Source organism: Amphiprion ocellaris, chromosome 11 (assembly GCF_022539595.1).
Source record: "Amphiprion ocellaris isolate individual 3 ecotype Okinawa chromosome 11, ASM2253959v1, whole genome shotgun sequence".
NCBI classification, from domain to species: Eukaryota; Metazoa; Chordata; class Actinopteri; family Pomacentridae; genus Amphiprion; species Amphiprion ocellaris.
This window is the reverse complement of record NC_072776.1, coordinates 32,038,829-32,058,504: the sequence shown is the minus strand read 5'-3', so window position 1 is coordinate 32,058,504 and position 19,676 is coordinate 32,038,829. Positions and strand designations below refer to the sequence as shown.

The following is a 19,676-nucleotide window of genomic DNA, read 5'->3' as shown; positions in this document are numbered from 1 at the left end:
AATATCACATTGTTTGATTTTTTAAATGTTTTTTCTATCTATTAAAATCTAATTTGTAAAATAAAATGATTTAAAAAATGTAATCTATTAATAAAATGAAGCTATAAAAACACAATAAATGCCCCCAAATCTATTTATTAGCTCGCTGATTGTTTTTTCTGTCTATAAAAAATCATCTAAAAAAAACACATAGTACAAAGACAGTAAAAATCTGAATTAAATCTTGTTTTCTATCTTTAAATGTAATGAAATCCCTGCAGATGTGAGTTCTGCTTCCACCGCTGTGTGTCTCACATGTGGATCAGCAGCAGGAGGAGGCGGGGCGAAGCCACATCTGGATGAAAAACATCTGGAGTCCCTCTGCCCTCCGCTGGAACCGGGACTCAACACCGACTCGACGACGCAACGACGGACCGAGCGCCGCTGTCTTTCTCCGGCTTCACCCCCGATGATGGTTCGGTGCTTCTGGACCGGGACCCTCGTCCTGCTCGCAGCCGGTGAGTGCAGCCCGATCTCCGGCTTCTGCTCTCTGCTCCTCGGGGTGTTTGCGGAGCTGTGAGGACCGAGCGGAGGGATGATGGAGGGGGAACGCTCTGTTTTGGAAAAAACTGTCCAGACCCTTTATCGAAGGAAAAGTAGCAGTACTGCGAGGTAAAAGTACTACAGTAGGAGTAAAGGTCACGTTTTCAAGTCTTATTTAAAGTATAGAAGTTTAATGCAGCTGTAAAAGTAGCTCAGTGTGTTTAAATACTAGCAAAAGTACACAAGTATCATCAGCTACATGTATTTAAAACAGCAGTAGTAAAAGTACACAAGTACTCTCAGATTCATGGAGTTAAGTAGCAGTAGGAAAAATACTATAATAATGTATTACCAGCTTTTTGTAGCTAAAGCATCAGCAGTAAATGAACAGATGTTATAAGCTTTTGTAGTAAAAATACACAAGCATTACCTACTTCATGTAGTCAAAGTATCAGAAGTAAAAGTACACAAGTATTACAAGTTTTGAGTGGTTAAAATTTCAGCAATGAATGTGTTAAATGCTTTTGTACTAAAAGTACACAGGTATTACCTACTTCATGTAGTTAAAGTATTGGGAGCAGAAGTACACATGTATCCTCAGCTTCATGAAGCTAAAGTACAAGGAAATAAAAGTACACAACTGTTGTCACTTCATGTGGTTAAATATTCAGAAGTAAAAGTACACAATCATCCTCAGTTTCAAGTAGTTTAAGCATCATTAGTAAACCACGTAGTTCATTTATCTGTTGTAAAAGTACACAAATGTTGTAATTTAAATGTGATTCACCTGGATAACATAAACATTTCTACATGTTAATGATGATGCCACCACCGTGCATATTATAAAAACATATGTTTATATAGATTCCTGTTGTTTTGACTGAAAATAAACAGGCAAAAGATAAACATGATATATACTATATTTTAATAAAATTATAGTATCATATATTTAACTTTAAGAGACTCTGCTTTCTGAAAAACTACAATACCCATGAGCCTCGGCTGTTTTTGTCAGTCAGAGCAGCAATGAATTCGATAAACTTCATCAATACGGACAGATTTCTTGTCCACTAATAAAATATTAGTGTAAATTTTTTTTTATCAATTAAATATTTTTTTAATTCAAAAATAAGCATCTAGATGTTTGTTTTGTAGATTTTTTTCCTTTAGAAATTTATGATTTTAACATTTCTTTTATTCAAGATTACACATTATTATTTTATCACTTGAGCACTTATAGATCCACAATATGGACATTTTTTTAAAGCTAACATATGACACAGTTAGATTATTATATAAGCAGCATTTCAACTCTAAATGTTCAGTTTGTCAAAAAAAAAAACAGCAGATTCTTAAAAATAGAAAGATTATCAGCTTCATATAGTTAAAGTATGAGTAGTGAATGTACTCAAGTATTATCAGCTTCATGTAGTTAAAGTTATTGCATTTCCCTTCGAGGATTAATAAAGTTATTGTATTGTAAAGTATCAGCAGTAAAAGTACACAAGTATTATCTAAATCTAATGTCTAGAACGACCAGCAGCTGTCAGATGAATGAGCTGCAGTTAAAAGTCTGTCTGAAACGTTGAGTTTGCAGTAAAAGTACTTCTTCCTCGCTGTCATTTACTGTTTAAAAGCAGCTATTATCTCATATCTGACAAAGAGCGAGTGTATCTGATGAATCGCTGCACAAACGCCGGCTTCTTTAAGACGCTGGAGAAGACTGAGACTGGCACTGAAAGAAACTGTCTGTCTGTTTGTTTACCAGAGAATCAGAAGATTTAGACGCGAATACGAGAAAATCATCAGAACACGCAGCTGAACCAAGACAAAGACGGACATTAAGTCGCTGCAGAGTGAAAAATATAATCATACACGAGATAATAAATCAGTGGTGACAGTTTAAAAAAAACAGAAGGGGATATAGAGAATTTGTGGTTTCAAAATTTAGCCATTAAAATGTAGAAAATGACGATTTGTTGTTATTATGTTTGGACAAAACCCACATTTAATGGTTCCAGCTTCTCAAATATGAAGCTTTCGTGATTTTATTTTCAGATTGTTTTGATTTTTATTAATAATTTTGTAGTTGAGATGAAACAAAGCATTGTTTTTATGCTTACAGTAGTTTTATTTAGTAATTTATGCAACATTAAACTGAGAAAATCAACTGTAATCCATTTATTATGAAAAACTTCGAACCAGAATCAGCAGAAAGACAAGAAGTTAAACTTATAAATATAAGAGGGACTGAAATTATTAATTATCTTTACCATGGTTAGTTATTATTATTATTATTATTATTATTATTATTAATATTATGATTGAATGTTAAAAAACTGACATTTATTGCTTTTAGCTTCTCAAATATTAGAGTTTTGTGATTTTGAGGGGGGATTTTTAAAATCAATTTCGTGTTTTATTAATAGTTTTATAATTTGGACAAAACAACTGTCAATCAATATTATGAAAAGAATCAACAAATCAGTTTAACAAGTTGGTTTAATTTGACATAAAATAAAGAATCTGGCATCATTTCTGTTTTCTTTAAAATACAAAAAATGAAGTAGAGAAGTGAAAATCTCCAGAAATGCATGCTGGGAAGTCAGATTTTTAGTCTTTATAATAATAATGATGAAGTAAGTTGAATAAAGTCATGCACTCTGCAGATTCACTCATTAAACATGTAATTTTACTGTGCTGAAGATCACAGATCTGATTGATGAGACTCACCAATAATTAATGTAATCCAGTTTTGTCTAAAATGAGCCAAAGTTTAGTTTGTTGATTCCAGCTGTTTAGGATTATTTCCTCTGAGTTTATTAAATACCTGCAGCATCGAGCAGCAGCAGGATCAACACAAGATTCTGCAAACTGCTGTTATATTAGATACCATAAGGGAACATTTCCTTATTATATTATAATATAATAATGCTTATTATATATAGTATTTTGACTTATTTCTTTTGATTTGTTGTGTTTATTCATTCACCTTTTCCCCTCATCTGCACCTGCATTCATTCTCCTCTACTATATTTAAAGGATCAACCATCCAAATTACTTTTAACTAAAATTTGTGAGGCTTAAAATGAGTATTAATAACCTATAAATCATACAAATTCCATTCCAGCTGCTTGCTACAACTGGAAAAGTGGCCTAGCTTTGCTTTTCAAACTTTGCTGTCAGAAGGCACATCTTTATATACGATTAAAGCTATAAATAATCACAAATAAGACTAATTTCAAGATACACGGCCTGCATACACTGTGAAATTAATGTTGGCTAAGCATTGAAACAAAGTAGTGTGACGTATCTTTGCCTAGAGTTTAATGTCTTACATATAATGTTAGTTATACTGAAAATATGGTGCAATTATCATGTTAAAGTCCAAAAATGTCTTGCATGGATCAACACCTTTTTGTGTACCATGTATGCATTTTTAAGCTGATATTCATCTTTTTAAATGTCAATGTCATTTTTTTATGTAAAAATATCTTTATTTATGCTAACATGAGTCATTTTGTAAGACAACATTAGCCTGTGTGATGCTAACTTCACATTTTATACACTAAACTTAACATTTTCTCTGCTAACAGTGCAGTAAATGAGCTGCAGCCTCGGTGAGTCCGTCCCAAAGGGAGGAAAAAATCTAAATTTCTTCACTTTCTCCAGACATCTTCACTCCCAGAGTCTAAAAACCAACCACGGCCCTCACAAAGACAGACACACAACTGCACACACACCGAGCTGCTGATTCTAATTACAGCAGCTTTTTGCTCCTCAGCTCTTTTAGTTTTCTTCTTCCTTTGTCTTCGGCTCCGTTTGGAAGAAACATCTGGAACAGCTTCAGTGTGTGTGTGTGTGTGTGTGTGTGTGTGTGTGTGTGTGTGTGTGTGTGAGGCAGAGTTAATGAAGTGTTGTGTGTTTATGTGTACAGTCCAGTGTGTGTGCATGAAGTATATATAATTGTGATGCAGTGTGGTCGGGGTTGTGTGTGTAACTGATGCATGTTTGCACAGATCTGCAAACAACACTGACATTTCTGTTTGTGTTTGTGTAAATGTAGGTCTATCTTTGTGAGGACTGATTTGACTTTTATATTTTACATCTGTGAGGTAAATATTGTACTTTTTACTCCACTGTATTTATTTCAGAACTTTTATTAGAAGCTGCTTGTACAAATTTGCCATAAAGTCACCTAAAAAGATTTAAAGTAGCTCCATCTTTACTAGCTGCTAAACTCAGTACACATTTATCCATGCAAAAATCTAAATTATAAAGTATACTTTTTAGTTTTAAATGCACTACTTTCTTTGTGACAGTATTTTTAGACCATATGTGGGTTAGAATCAGGCTTAGCTTAGGGAAAAGCCTGTTTTCCTGACAGAGTAGAAGTGCAGCGTGTTGTGTTTTGGTTGTCGTTTCTGTCATCTGGGTGTGATCATGATGTGGCAAAGCCACACACGCAACTGTAGACACACACAGAAAAGCACACACACACACACACACACACACACACACACACACACACACACACACACACACGCTAAAGCCTACAAACCGCACACACAATGACAAAAACCAGAGTTTCAGTATAGCCCGGCTGCATGCTAACAGCTAATAGCATCAGAGGGACACACCCGAATCCAACAGCTTCACGTGAGGCTGAACGTGGCAATAAATACGTCCTCTGTGGATTAAAAATAGCATCATTTTATCAGCGTGTTTTAGTATTTATTAGGTAGTGCATTAACAACACAGCAGAGCTTCACATAGAACTCTTATCTTTATATTTTATATAAAACCTCGTTATATGTCCCTCCCAAATCTACACTGTAAACAAAACTATTAAAAAGCCTGCTTTTCTGGCAGCTGGGATGCCAAAAAAAATGAACAACAAAGAAACAACACTTTAAATACTTTAAACTTGTTTCTTCATCAGTCCACAGGTTCTTGATGGGTTTAAGTCAGGACTTTGGGGAGACCAGTCTAGAACCTTCATTCCAGCCTGATGGAACCATTCCTTTACCACGTCTGATGTGTGTTTGGGCTCATTGTCTTGTTGAAACATCCAACTGTGTCCAAGATCAACTTTCTGCTCATGATTTTCCTGAAGAATGTGGAGGTGATCCTCCTTCTTCATTATTCCATTTACTTTGTGGAAAGCTACAGTTCCACAGAGCATGATACTGCCACCTCCATGCTTGATGGTAGGTTTGGTGTTCTTGGGGTTAAAGGCCTCACCTTCTGTCCTCCAAACACATTTCTGCTCAGTTTTTGTTCCTTTTCTTTGGCCTTTTTCCGGCCTTTTCTTTGTTCATGTGATCAGCAGCAAACTTCAGTCCAGCCTTAAGATGCCATTTCTAGATGAGGAACTTCCTTCTGGCATGGCAGCCTCTCAGTTCATGTTGATGTAAAACTCGTTAGACTTTCCCACAGTTGTGTTTGAGTCTAATGAGCGTATCAAATGGGCCCTAATTTCATTGGCTCAGAAGCTGTAGTCAATTCTAGTCATTCAGAAGAAGGTAAGAGAGTTTATCACTAAGAAAATTTGATCAACACAACTTTTCACATCACCAACACTGATAATTCAAGTTGCTGTATGTATATTTTTGAGCCATCAGATTTAGTTATATTTCCAGAAGACCTTTAATAAATCAATGAAAGAACCGAAATAGTTTTTTGTGACAAATGATTCAATCCTAAACAATTAAGGGTTGTTTAAGTCATTGGAAACTCAAGACTGCCATGATGTGCATGGTCTTTTACAAGTGTTGTTCATGGCTATAGGACAATAATACTAGTGTATTCTCAGAGGGTGACGTGTTTAACATATCTACTGCAGCTTTACAGTCTTTCCATCTGTTTCAGGTCTTCCAGTTGTCGCCGAGTCTTTCAGCCACCTGAGCTACAACTTGTGTAAATGGTGTGAAGTTTCCAGTCCGGTATGTAAAGACAACGTCTGCCTCAGTAACTGCAATCTGTCGTCCTTCTGCACCGTCATGGAGGAGATCTGCATCGCAATATGGTCAGAACCTGCTACATTACTGCACTTATGATTTACTCTTTTCTGCATCTGCTGTTAATATAAACTTCTGTTTATTATTTAGTAAGTTCTCAACTAAACTCAGACATCACAGAACTATGTTTAATGGTCTAAACTGAAGACACAACTTGTATCATTAAACATTCAGACATAAATTAAGTAATTCTCTGTGTGAAGGACATGAAATGCACAGTTACTGATTTGTGTCTCTATGTTTATGTTGTTTCTTCTCATGGTTGGTGGTTAAGGTTAGTTTCTGTCCGTTCGTGTGTCTTTGTTGTCATTTTTTGTTTTGCTGTTGTTGTGTAATGACTGTGGTTGCTTTGTGTGTCTGCAGTTGTTTTGTGTCCTTTTGTAGTTGCTTTGTGAATCTTTGTGGTTATTGTGTATCGCTTTACAGTCTATTTGTGTCTATTCAGGGTTGTTTTGTGTGTTTGTGTGTATTTTGTGCCTCTTTGGAGTCATTTGCATGTCTTAGTGTTTGTTTTGTATTTCCTTAAAGTTGGTTTGTGCCTCTTTTTGTGTCTTTGTGGTCATTTGGGGTTTCTTTGTAGTGGTATTATGACTGTTTAAGGTTGTTTTGTGTCTCTGTGGTCGTGCTGTATGTCTGTAAAGTTGTTTCATTGGTCTTTGTCGTGGTTGTTTTGTGTCTTTGGTTGTTTTGTGTCTCTTTGTGTGTCTTTGTAGTCATTTGGGGTTTCTTTTTAGTTGTGTTTGGACTATTTGTGTTTTTTTTGTGTCTCACTTTGATTTGGTCTGTCTTTTTGTGGTGGTTTTGTTTCCTTTGCATTGTTTTGTGTCTCTTGCATGTCGCTGTGTTTGATTTGTGTGACTTTGTAAACATTTTGTGTCTCTTTGTGTCTCTTTGTGGTTGTTTTGTGTCTTTTTATGGTAGTTTAGTGTGTGTTTGTAGTTAAGTTGTGTCTCTTTGTAGTTGCTTTGTGAGCCTTTGTGGTTATTGTGTATCTTATTGTGGTTGGTCTGTGTCTCTTTGTGGTTGTGTTATGACTTTGTAGTTGTTTTGTGTGTCATTGTAGTTGTTTTTTGTCTCCTTGTGTTCATGCTGTGTGTCTTTAAAGCTGTTTTGTTGGTCTTTGTTGTTGTAGTTGTTTTGTGTCTTGTACTATGTCTCTTTGTGGTCATTTTGTGTCTCTTTGTGGTAGTTTAGAATCTCTTTTTGGCCATATATTGTCTCCTTGTGGTTGTTTTATGTCTCTTTGTGTGTCTTTGTAGTCAATTGGGGATTTCTTTGTAGTTGTGTTGTGGCTATAGTTGCGGTTGTTTGTGTCTATTGCATTTCTTTGTGTTTGATTTGTTTGTCTTTGTGATCGTTTTGTGTTACTTTGTAGGTGTTTTATGACTCTGGGTGTTTTGTATCTCCTTATGGCGGGTAGTTATGGTTGTTTTGTGCCTCTTTGTGGTTGTTTTCTGTCTTATTGGTGTATTTTGGAGTCTGTAGTAAAGTTGTGTCTCTTTGTAGTTGCTTTGTGAGCCTTTGGGGGTATTGTGTATCGTATTATGGTTGGTTTGTGTCTCTTTGTAGTTGTGTTATGACTATTTGTGGTTGTTTGTGTGTCCTTGTAGTTGTTTTTGTCTCCTTATGGTCATGCTGTCTTTAAAGATGTTTTGTTGGTCTTTGTTGTTGTAGTTGTTTTGTGTCTTGTTCTATGTCTCTTTGTAGTAATTTTCCGTCTCTTTGTGGTTGTTTAGTGTCTCTTTGGTACCATTTATTGTCCCTTTTTGGTAGTTTTGTGTCTCTCTAGTGTCGTTTTTGCGTCTTTGTGGTTGGTTTGCATGTCTAGACTTTATTTTTATTTATTTTTTTTGTCTGTCTAGACTTTAGAGCTTGGTGGACCTGCTCAGAAATCCGTCTAATCAGTGCAGTAATAAATACTAATATTCCCCATGTACAAGTATAAAGTAGCAGATTGTACCTCAAATGGTTCGTATACACAGAACTTTTTTACTTTCACCGTAGTTCCTATGCCACTGTAGAATCTGACTTTCAACTTTCACTCAGATTGCCTTGAGTCTGGCTGATGTTTTTGAGATTTATTGTGTTGTGGCATTGTTTTTATGAAATTTAATTACACCACAGCCTGTCCTGAAGCCTTTAGTGTCCATAAAAATGCTGGCTCTCCACTGAGCACTCATTGTTATCCTCCAGCTCAGCCAGCAGAGAACAGAACAGTACAGCTGAGCCACTTCAATATGCAGCAGATCAGCATTATGAAACATCCTGGAGTGATTTCTCTCAACTTGCTACTGTTGCAGGAAAGAAAAGAAAAACATGTCACTGGTTTTCTTTATATTTGCTTGCATACAGTTGTTTTTTTTTTTTTACATTTGAGAAAAGCGCTGCAGCATTAGACCCTCACAGCAGCCCTCTGCCGTGGCTTTTCTTTACGACTGGAAAGTTTCTGCTGATTGGTGCTTTTGTTTGGATAGCAGTCCTACGCTGGGATCCCCCCTCGCTGCTCCCCCTCTCATTTCCTGTTGGCGTCAGTCAGCCGACCCTCCCAGCGTTCTGCAGGAAACCAGTGAGAAGAAGAAAGTGACAGAAGAAAAGAGGGGAGGAGAGGAAAACAATGGTTTACTCGAGGCAAACTTTAAGATTCACAGTCAGAAACAGTGATTTGTGCTGCACCAGTTTCAGCAGTGATGCAAAAATAACACTTACAATTTACAAGAAGTACAAGTTTGAACTGCTTTAGTTCCATTTTCTTCTACTTGGCTAGATTTCAGGACATGATTTGCTGCTTATTGCACCAAACTTCTAAAAAGTCATTACATCTGGCAGCTGCCAGATGTAATGACTTTTTAGATTAATGTTCAAAAACAGAGAAGATAATATAATAATCTGACTTATGAGTGCACCTTTTGGACAGCACAGGTATTACTATCTTGCCAAATCTGCTTATTACTTTTATCATTATTATTACTATTATTAGTGCAATATGGAATTTTTTTGTGTTTTTGGAGTTGTTTTGTGTCTATTTGTGATTGTTTCTTATGTTTGTTGATTTTGTATCCCTTCGGAGTCATTTGTATGTCTTTGTTTTGTGAGTCTTTGTGGCTGTTTTGTGTCATTTTTCAGTTGTTTTGTGATTCTGTGGTTATTTTATGTCTCCTGATATTTGGTGTTTATGGTTGGTTCGTGTCACTTTCTGTCTTTTTGTTGTCATTTGGTGTTTCTTTGTGGCTAAGTTGTCACTATTTGTGGTGGTTTTCTGTGTATTTGTGTCACTTTGCTGTTGTTTTGTTTGTTTTTGTGGTTGTTTTATGTCGCTTTGTAGTTGTTTTATGTGTATTTGTTGTTGTTTTGCGTGTCTCTGTAGGTGTTCTGTGTCTCTTTGTGGTTGTTTTGTGACTCTGTGGTTGTTTTGTGTTGCTTTGTAGTTGATTTGTGTCTCTTTGCAGTTTTGTGTCTCTGGTGGTTTTGTGTCTTTTGTAGTTGTTTTGTGTCTCTGTGGTTGTTTTGTGTCTCTTCATGGTTGTTTTGTGTTGCTTTGTATCTCTTTGCAGTCGTTTTGTGTCTCTGGTTGTTTTGTGTATCTTTGTGGTTGTTTTGTGTCTCTGTGGTTCTTTTGTGTCTCTGGAGTTGCTTTTGTGTCTGTGTGGTTGTTTTGGGACTATCTGTGGTTATTATGTATCTTTCTATGATTGGTTTGTGTCTGATGTTTTTGTCTTTTGAGTAGTTTTGTGTCTTTTTATGGTTGTTTTGTCTGTTTGTGTCTCTTTGGAGTCATTTAAATGCCCTTGTGTTTCCTTTGAGTGTCTCTGTGACTGTTTTGTGTCACTTTGTAGGTGTTTTGTGGCTCTGGTTATTTGATATCTTCTTATTGTTGGTGGCTACGCCTGGCTTGTGTGTCTTTGTGATTGTTTTGTGTCTCCTTGTGGTCATGCTGTATGTCTTTAAAGCTGCTTTGTTGGGCTTCATTGTTGTGGGGGTTTTGTGTCTCTTTGTGGTGGCTTTGTGTCTCTCTTGATTTTTTTTGTGTCTTTGTGGCTGGTCTGCATGTTCAGGCATTGGAGCTTGGTGGACCTGTTTAGTAATCTGTCTATCAGTGCAGTAAAACACACACACATATATATATATATATATATATATATATATATATATATATATATATATATATATATATATATATATATATATATATATATATATATATATATTCCCTCTGAAATATGTTGGAGTACAAGCATAAAGTAGCAGACTTTTTATTAGTTTAATAGGATATAGGTGTTTCTCGTACATTGTTGAAGCTTTGTATTGATCACTAGTTACACTGATCATCTGAGTGTACAACAATAAAAAATGGAGTTCCCCAAGGCTTCGTACTCGGGCCTCATTTGCTCTCATGTCGTAGAAAACAACAAAACACAACATCAACAAGGGAGTGTACTATGAAGCGAGATTGGTGCGTTAGCAGGTATGTTGAGCTTAAAGTCAGAGTTTTTAGCGTTGTAAAAGTGGTTCTCTTTTAACCTGCTACATCTCCATGGTAACTGATGCTGCAGAGCAAAACTGATCTGGAAGAGGTTCTGCTCAGATTTTTGGATTTAAATTGTCTCTAGGAAGCACCACTCTTTCATCAGTTCCTCTCCTTACAATATTCTCTCTGAGCAATACAATCCTACTAAAAATAATGAACATCACTTTACTAAACTTCCTCTGATGTAAATTTGTATTTAAATCAGGTTGACCACATCATTTTATAATTTGGCCACATTTTGTCTGCTCCTACAGGAGGAAAACCAACTACACGGTGACGGTGCATACGATGTGTCACCACCAGACTCTGCCTCTGGAGGGCGTTGACCCCGGACTGCTGCTTAACTTCACCACCAGGGAGTGTCACATGGTCCAGCAGCCGGCCGAGGAGGGCACCATGATGGTCTGTGGCTGCCACGGCGAGCACGAATGTAACGACAAGCTCATCTTCGAAAAGGGAGCCAACGGTGAGCAGAGGGAGGAGGTTTAAATACACCGATCAGGCATAACATTATGACCACCTGCCTAATATTGTGTTGATCCCCTTTATGCTGCTAAAACTCCTCTGACCCAGTGGTTCATGGACACAGGACCTCTGAGGATGTCCTGTGGCACCAGTGGATTCTGTGGGTCCTGTGGGTTGTAGGGTGGGACCTACCTAGATCAGGCTTATCCTGGTACATCCCACAGATGCTCAACAAGATTTGGATCTAGGGAGTGTGGAACCTGGGTGAACACATTAGCTCTCTCATGTTCCCCGGGCCACTCCTGAGCAGTTTTTGTTCTGCTGAGGGTGGCAGGACAGTGCACCTTCAATCTGATGATGTATGTATGTGTTATGTGTAATGTTTGGGATGCGCAATGCTGTTTTGTAGTTGTTGAGATGGCATTGATGGCACAGCTTTTGAGTACAAGATACATTTCCCCAAGTGGGACAATAAAGTATATTGTATTGTATTGTATTAACTGGCATCAAGGACTGCTGTTGCCATGGGGATTGGTGGTTGAGGGGGTTGCTTGACCTACAATTTTTAGGTGGTGCTACATGTCAAACATCCACATGAATGTCAAGACTCAAGGTTTGCCAACAGAATGTTGCATTGCAGTAAGATGATCGATGTTGTTCCTGTCAGTGGTCATAATGATGTGGCTGATCAGTGTTTATGGATTTTAAATGGTAAAATGAAGGATGGGAAGTCAGTGTTTTCATGTGTTCCCGCAGGTTTCTCCAGGCTGCACAGTAAAGACGTGATCCCGGTGGTGGTGGTTAGTCTGGTGCCTCCTGTCCTGGTTGCTCTGGTCGCCACCGCCGCCTTCTACTTCTACCGCATACGCCGCCCCGACAAACCAGGCCCTCCTGCACGCCCCGACTGGCCGACCAAACACACCCCAGAGCTCTACCAGGCTTTGGACCTGCAGGGTCAAGGCACTCAGAGGGAACATGGAAGTCTGATGGGTCCTGGTGGCGGCGACGAGTACAACGCCAAGGTACCGTCTCCTCATGATGACACCATCCGCGATGTGACGGACTGGCAGGGCCAACCGGCCGAACTGCTGCCCATCAAGCTGGAGGTTCTGGTGGGGAAGGGGCACTTCGCTGAGGTGTGGAAGGGTCGGCTGCTGGAGGCTGAGCGGGGCGGAGTCAGCAGCTATGACACCGTGGCGGTGAAGGTGTTTCCAGCCGTGGAGTACGCCTCCTGGAGGAACGAGTGCTCCATTTTCTCTGACCCGGAGCTGCAGCATGAAAACGTGGTTCAGTTCCTGGCGGCTGAGGAAAGGGGTTCGCCGGGCCACGCCCTCCGGTCCTACTGGCTGGTTCTGGCCTATCACAGCCTTGGAAACCTGCAGGCTTTCCTCACTGCGAACATACTGAGCTGGGAGGAACTTGTTGCCATGGCAGGAAGCATTGCTAAAGGATTAGCTCACCTCCACAGCGACACGACGCCCAGTGGGGCACCAAAGGTAAACTCACCCTCTGAAAGTCCATCACTGATGGACTATGTGTCTGTCCTGGCAAAGAACGAGTCAAAGAGAAACCAGAACTTTTAGCTTGTGTTCTGGAGTGGGAAAACCTCAAAACCTCATTCAAAATCCTTTGAGCTTCAATAGAAAGTAACTGGACTTCTCTGTTTAGGTTCTTGAAAAAGTATTTCATTTGACCCCACAAGCAAATCCATACAAATTCCTTTATTTTGGTGTACAATTGTTAACACGATGAGTCTGACTTTTCAAAACACATTCAGAGTACAAGATAGATTTCCTGTTACTGTCAGCTTTTCTTTAGCCCTTTGCTGATATGAACATTTGTTGTTCTGATGTGGATTTATTAGCGCCTCTAATTATTTTATGGTGAATGCTTTTCCATTTGGGCAATAAATTCAGCTCTGTGACGGTGCTTGTTGCCGGTTTCCTGTGTTGCTGTAGGTTCCAGTTGCCCATCGGGACCTAAAGGGCAGCAACATCGTGGTGAAGAGCAGGAACGAGTGTGCACTGTGTGACTTTGGTCTGGCGTTAAGACTGGATCTCTCCCTGACAGTCGACGACTACGCCAACAGTGGACAGGTAAACTGAACTGGTTAAATACACTGATGAACATTCTTTGCCCATACTGATGATGCTGTGGGTATTTCATAAATTTAGAGGAAAAGGTCCTATAAACAACCGGAAGCAACAAACTAAACTGCAGTTCCTGTTATTCAAAACCTGGATTACATTTATCATCAGTGAATCTCATTAATCTGACCTACAACAGATGCCGTCTTCATCACAGTAAGGTGTATGTTTAAAGAGCATTTAACGGATGTGAATTTGTATTTTGCTAAAAACTAATGCTTGTATAAAATAGACTAACATGAACTCTTAAAAGTACTAATGTTACTATAAAAAGCTAACTTTGGCAAAACAAAAAAAGAAACCTTTTAGCAAAGACGTAAAAGCATATAAAGAAAAGGCTAACGTTACCTTAAAAAACTAATACATCCAGAAGTTAGCATAGAAAAGGCAAAAAATAGCTTAAAGAAAATAATGTTAGCATTTAAAACAAACATTGAAGAAAAAGCTAAGGTAACACAGAAAAGACTAACATTAGCTGAAAAACATATATGTTAGCATAAAAACCTAATATTAGCACCTAACATAGTGTACAAAGACTAATGTTAGCATAAACAAACTAAAGTTACCATAAAATAGACTAAAATTGTCTTTAACATGGAATAATGTTATCGTAGTAAACTAATGTTGGCATAAAAAAATAATCACTTTAGTTGAGACCCAAAAGCATATAAAAAATGTTAACACTTGGTTAAAAAATGAATACATACAAAACAAAAGTTAGTGTAGAAAAGAATAAAGCTAGCTTAAAGAAACTGATTGTAGCATATGCAACAAAAGTTAGCATAAAAAGACAAACAAGCACATAAACAAACAGCTAATTTAGCATGAAAAAGACTGACATTAGCTGAAATAAAGACATGCTAGCATCAAAACCTAATGTTAGCACATAACATGGTATTCTTGGCGAATTATCACAAATGTGTTTCAAATCAACATATCCCTTCCACTCATTTCAGTATTCTACTGTTGCTCCTTTTCAGCCAGCCAATCACATATTGGATGGGGCGGGACTTGTCACCCTGAAAACCCAGAAAATGAAAGAGAAGCGTTCAACATGTGTGTTGTGACCCAAATTGTGATGTTTTCCTCAACCTTACCCCAAGTAACCAAAATGAAACTTAAGTCTAAGAATAATGGTCCGACTCCAGTGTCTTGGTTGGACGTCCTGTTCCTGGTCTGTTCCTTCTTCCACCTCTTTGTGGTTCCTTCAGACTGGAAGCTTCTCCTACTATGTCACAGTCTTACATTTTTGGGAGAAAATTTGTTTCTTTTAAAACAGAAAAGAGAGATATAGTTTAGTTGTATACAGGGTTGCATGTAATCAGCATTATTTCCTGTTCTGGCCGTCATGTGTTTGGATTCCACTGTGACTTCCTGTCCAGGTGGGGACGGCTCGCTACATGGCTCCTGAGGTGCTGGAGTCCAGGGTGAACCTGGAGGACCTGGAGGCCTTCAAACAGATGGATGTTTACTCCATGGCTCTGGTCCTGTGGGAGATGGCGTCCCGCTGCCACGCCATCGGAGGTAATGTGAAGCTAAGTATCAGTTCATTCAGGTTCAGGCCAGGAACACGCTTTAACCTTAACCATTAGCATATTTAAGGTTCTTCTGCATGAGGTGATCAGTCCTCAACAAGGTGACAATGGCTCGTAGATATAAGCTAGTCTGAGCATCTCTTGCCCCTTCTCATATTTCTCAGTTTGTACATCCTCGATTTCTCAGCTTTATCTGTCACAGCTGCTGATAAAACTTCTGCAAAGGACGCTGTGAGGATGGACAGGGTTGTCCTCACTGTGTCCTGTAATTTTCCCAGAATCTGAACTTGTAAGGCAAAGGTGGTCGGTTGTGCTCTGCTTTTCCACACAAACTGGAAGGATCAAAAGTTGACAGTGAGACAGGCGTCATATTTGGATGTGGATGCTGTTTTATTATATGTCCGTCAGTAAGATTGCACCCAAACTACCCAATTCAATTTAGTAAAACTTGCTGGAGAGGTGGAGCATCAACACAAGAAGAACTTGGGTCACTTTACTTAAAAGTTTGACGATGTCATATGTCATTGCACTTCTACTTCTGTACAGTATGTGTCCAAAATCCAAAGTTGGGCTCTCCACTGTTCTTCTTCCTAAATATTTCTATAGAAATCATCATTGATGTACACAAAAAAATGAAAAAGTGATGTTTACCACAGTAGCCACGTTTCTGTAATTTGTTTTTATGTACAATCTGAAATATCACATCGCAAAAAGTTAGTGGACAATGCAAAAGACAGAGAAACTTCCACAATTTAACAAGCAACATTCACCTGAGATGGTTTTTTATTTACTTTTTGAAAGAAAATCAAACTGCAATAAACCCAACATTTCTGATTGTAAATAATCTTGAAGACTTCTCTCCATTTCTATCTTGTCGATGGATGGAGTTTTTGCTTGTTTCTTCTTCGAGTTTTTTGTTATTGATTGGGAAACAACTGGTTTTGTTTGCGACTTTTCTTCTGATGACACTACGTAGACTCTTTTATTTGCTCCAAAGAAGTTAATGGAAACCAGCTCAAGTCGCATTTTTATGAGTTCACTTCAAATTCACTACATAATTATGTGGAAACATGGCTAACGTAGCTACATCTTCTCATATCTGACACCTGGAACTCAATGACCCACCAAATTCATGATTATATTTAGCTCCCAGAACTCCAAAGTGGATAAATGACAGCAGACCAAAGTTGATCTCATGACAACAGGTCCAAATTTAGCGATGCATCATGAATTTCCTGAGGTGGAAATGGTTTCTACATAATTGCGTGTGTTGGTTTCAGAGGTGAAGAGCTACGAGCCGGCGTTTGGCTCTAAGGTTTGTGAACAGCCCTGTGTGGACAGCATGAGGGATCTGGTGTTGAGGGACCGAGGACGACCGGACATCCCCTCGACGTGGACACAGCATCAGGTCAGACGCAGAAAAAGTTACAGAGCAACACAATTTATGCCAAAGAAACACAAAACAACAGACCGAGAAGACAGATAACCAGAAAAAGAGAAAAATATTGACAGAGACACAAAACTACCCCAAAGGAAGAAATAACATACATGCAATAAGCACAAAGACCAAAAATCCAGCAAGAAGACAAAAACAATCAGGATGACACACAAAATTACCATAGAAACACAATGATGCCAAGGAGACACAAAATAACATCAGACAAAAAAAAATCCACACAGACATAATTACCCAAAAAAGACACAAATCTACCACAAGAAGACACAAAGCTACACACAAGGTCCCAAAGATACACAACATGACCTCAAACAGACATAAGACAACCCCAGAGACACAAAACTACCACAAGCTGACACAAAACAACCACAAAAAACTATTACAGATAAACAAAAAACTATCACAGAGGCACAAAATGACCACAAAGAGACACAAAACTACCACAAAGACACACAATTATCTCAAAAAGACACAAGTCAACCACAAAGAGATGCTCATAACCCCAAAGATACACAAAATGAACCCAAATAGATGTGAAATAACCCTAAAGAGACATAAACCAACCCCAGAGATACAAATACACCACAAACACAAAACTTGCACGAATACACAAAACACTGCCACAGAGACACACAATGACCCCAAAGAGACATGAATTGACCCCAAATTGATAGCAAAACTACCCAAAGAGACACAAAACTACCTGAAAGACAGACACAATTACCCCATAAAGACACAAATCTACCATAAAGAGACACAAAATGACCCCAAAGACACATTAAACTACCAAAATGAGACACAACTCTATCACAGAAACACAGAGTGACTTGAAAAGTATACAATATGACCCTAAAAAAATGCAAAAGAGAGGGACAACAAGGGACACAATTATCCCATAAAGACACAAATCTACCACAAAGAGACACGAAAATACTACAAATACACAACAAAACTACCACAGAGACCCACAGTGACCACAAAAAGACACAAAATGACCAAAAAAGACACAAATCTACTGCAAAGAGAAACAGATCTACAACAGAAGCAAAGCAACTTCAATGAGACATGAAACTACCACAAAAAGAGACACAATTTCTCAATAAAGACACAAGAATATGATAATGAGACATATAATGACCCCAAAGAAACATAACATAGCCCTAGAGACACCAATCAACCATAAAGACACACAAAACTAACACAAAGAGGGACACAGATCTACCACCCATGTGTTTGTTCTGACTGAGTTCTGGTGTCCTTCAGGGGATGAACATCTTCTGCTCCACCATCACTGAATGTTGGGATCACGATCCTGAAGCCAGACTGACGGCTCACTGTGTGGTGGAGAGACTCAGCGCCCTGCAGCAGGCCCAGGAGGAGGAGGAGGAGGAGGAAGAGGAGGAGGAGGAAGAACAGGAGGAAGAGGAGGCCGGGGAGGAGGAGGAGGAGGCAGGAAGGCAGGAGTAAGAAGAGGAGGAGGAGGAAGACAATGACCACAATCATTCCTTCAGCTTGGTTTTCTCCTCTTCTTTCTCTTTCTCTGCACACTACAAATGTTTCCCATAATTCCCTGCTTCACACTGGTTACTTCCTGTTGTTGCTGGCTGTGTTTTCACCATCTGAAAAAAAGTGTTTAGTTTCTCCACTAAAACCGTTACTCACAGAAAAGTGGCTGACAGGCAAAGAATAAGCTCTAGTGGCAGAAACTGGATGAATTTCTATGAATATGTGAGAAAAAATCTCCACTTTAGTTCCATTTTTGGTTTGTTTAACATGTCGGGGATCAAATACTCAAACAAAATCCATGATTCAAGCATGAGACTTTATCATAACTTAAAAAAAATATAAAAAATCCACAAAAATATTGGAAATTCAAGTTAGATAGTAAAGGATGTCGTAAAAATGTGAAATTTTCATATTAATCCAAAAAAAATCCAAGAAAAGAGTTTTTCGCCAAAATGGAAAAAAAACTCTATAACTGGTCACATGCTGGCGCTATTGCTGCTTCTGTTTGTATCAGTTGAGTCAAAATTCAGAAAATATTTTGCTCCACCATCTTAGATTTTGTTTAAAGCCGACTTATTTGTTATATGGAACCCAAAAACTAAAATATTTTTTGGCAGAATTTAGAGAATTTAGTATTTTTAGACCTGAGAATTTAAAAAAAAATACCTTGGAAGCCATTATAAGAGTTCCATATCTCCAGAAATAAAACTCCCACCACCATGAAGTTTGGTGAAGCCACAGATTAAATAGTTTCCAACAGATCAAAATAAGTAAATGGCTCCAACAGAGGCCAACATTTTCATCACTGGCACTTGAAAATGGTAAAAAGTGCAACATTTTCAAATGTTTGGTACTGGAGCCCAAGAAAGCTCCTGTCAGTGTAAGTATATATATATATATATATATATATATATATATATATATATATATATATATATATATATATATATATATATATATATATATATATATATATATATATATATATATATAGAAATACAGAAAAAACTTGCTGAAGCAGTAACTGTGACTTGAACTGAAGCAAGAAAAGTCCGAGGCACTCTGTACTTACTCAATTAAAAGTCCTTTATTAGCTACATGGACACCACCAACATGTTTCGACACCAAGTCTTCGTCAGGGCAACACATCTCTCTCTCTCTCTCTCTCTCTCTCTCTCTATATTTATATATATATATATATATATAAATTTTTAAAAAAAAAATATATATATATATATATATAAATTTTAAAAAAAAAATATATATATATATATATATATATAAATATAGAGAGAGAGAGAGAGAGAGAGAGAGAGAGATGTGTTCATGTTTCTTGGTAAAATGCAGTCTTTGGTCGACGTTTCACCAATTTTTGAGGGTCTAACATCAGTGGGATTAGTTCTGTGACAAATATGGCAAGACAAGGTTCCAATTTTTCACTATATTGACTTGACACCTATCCAAAGTGACCCAAATCTGTCCAAAAATGGCAATAACGAA

The 19,676-nt window shown here is 38.0% G+C and overlaps 1 protein-coding gene across 1 annotated transcript; it reads left to right on the top strand.

The window, feature by feature from the left end:
- The first annotated feature begins 264 nt into the window (after positions 1-264).
- tgfbr2l (transforming growth factor beta receptor-like) lies at positions 265-19,062 on the top strand. The gene is made up of 8 exons (XM_023269543.3): positions 265-497; positions 6,394-6,550; positions 11,322-11,533; positions 12,289-13,028; positions 13,491-13,628; positions 15,062-15,203; positions 16,495-16,622; positions 17,934-19,062. The coding sequence occupies exons 1-8, from the start codon at positions 449-451 to the stop codon at positions 18,135-18,137; spliced, it is 1,770 nt and encodes a 589-aa protein (XP_023125311.3). The 5' UTR covers positions 265-448; the 3' UTR covers positions 18,138-19,062.
- The last annotated feature ends 614 nt before the right edge of the window (positions 19,063-19,676 follow it).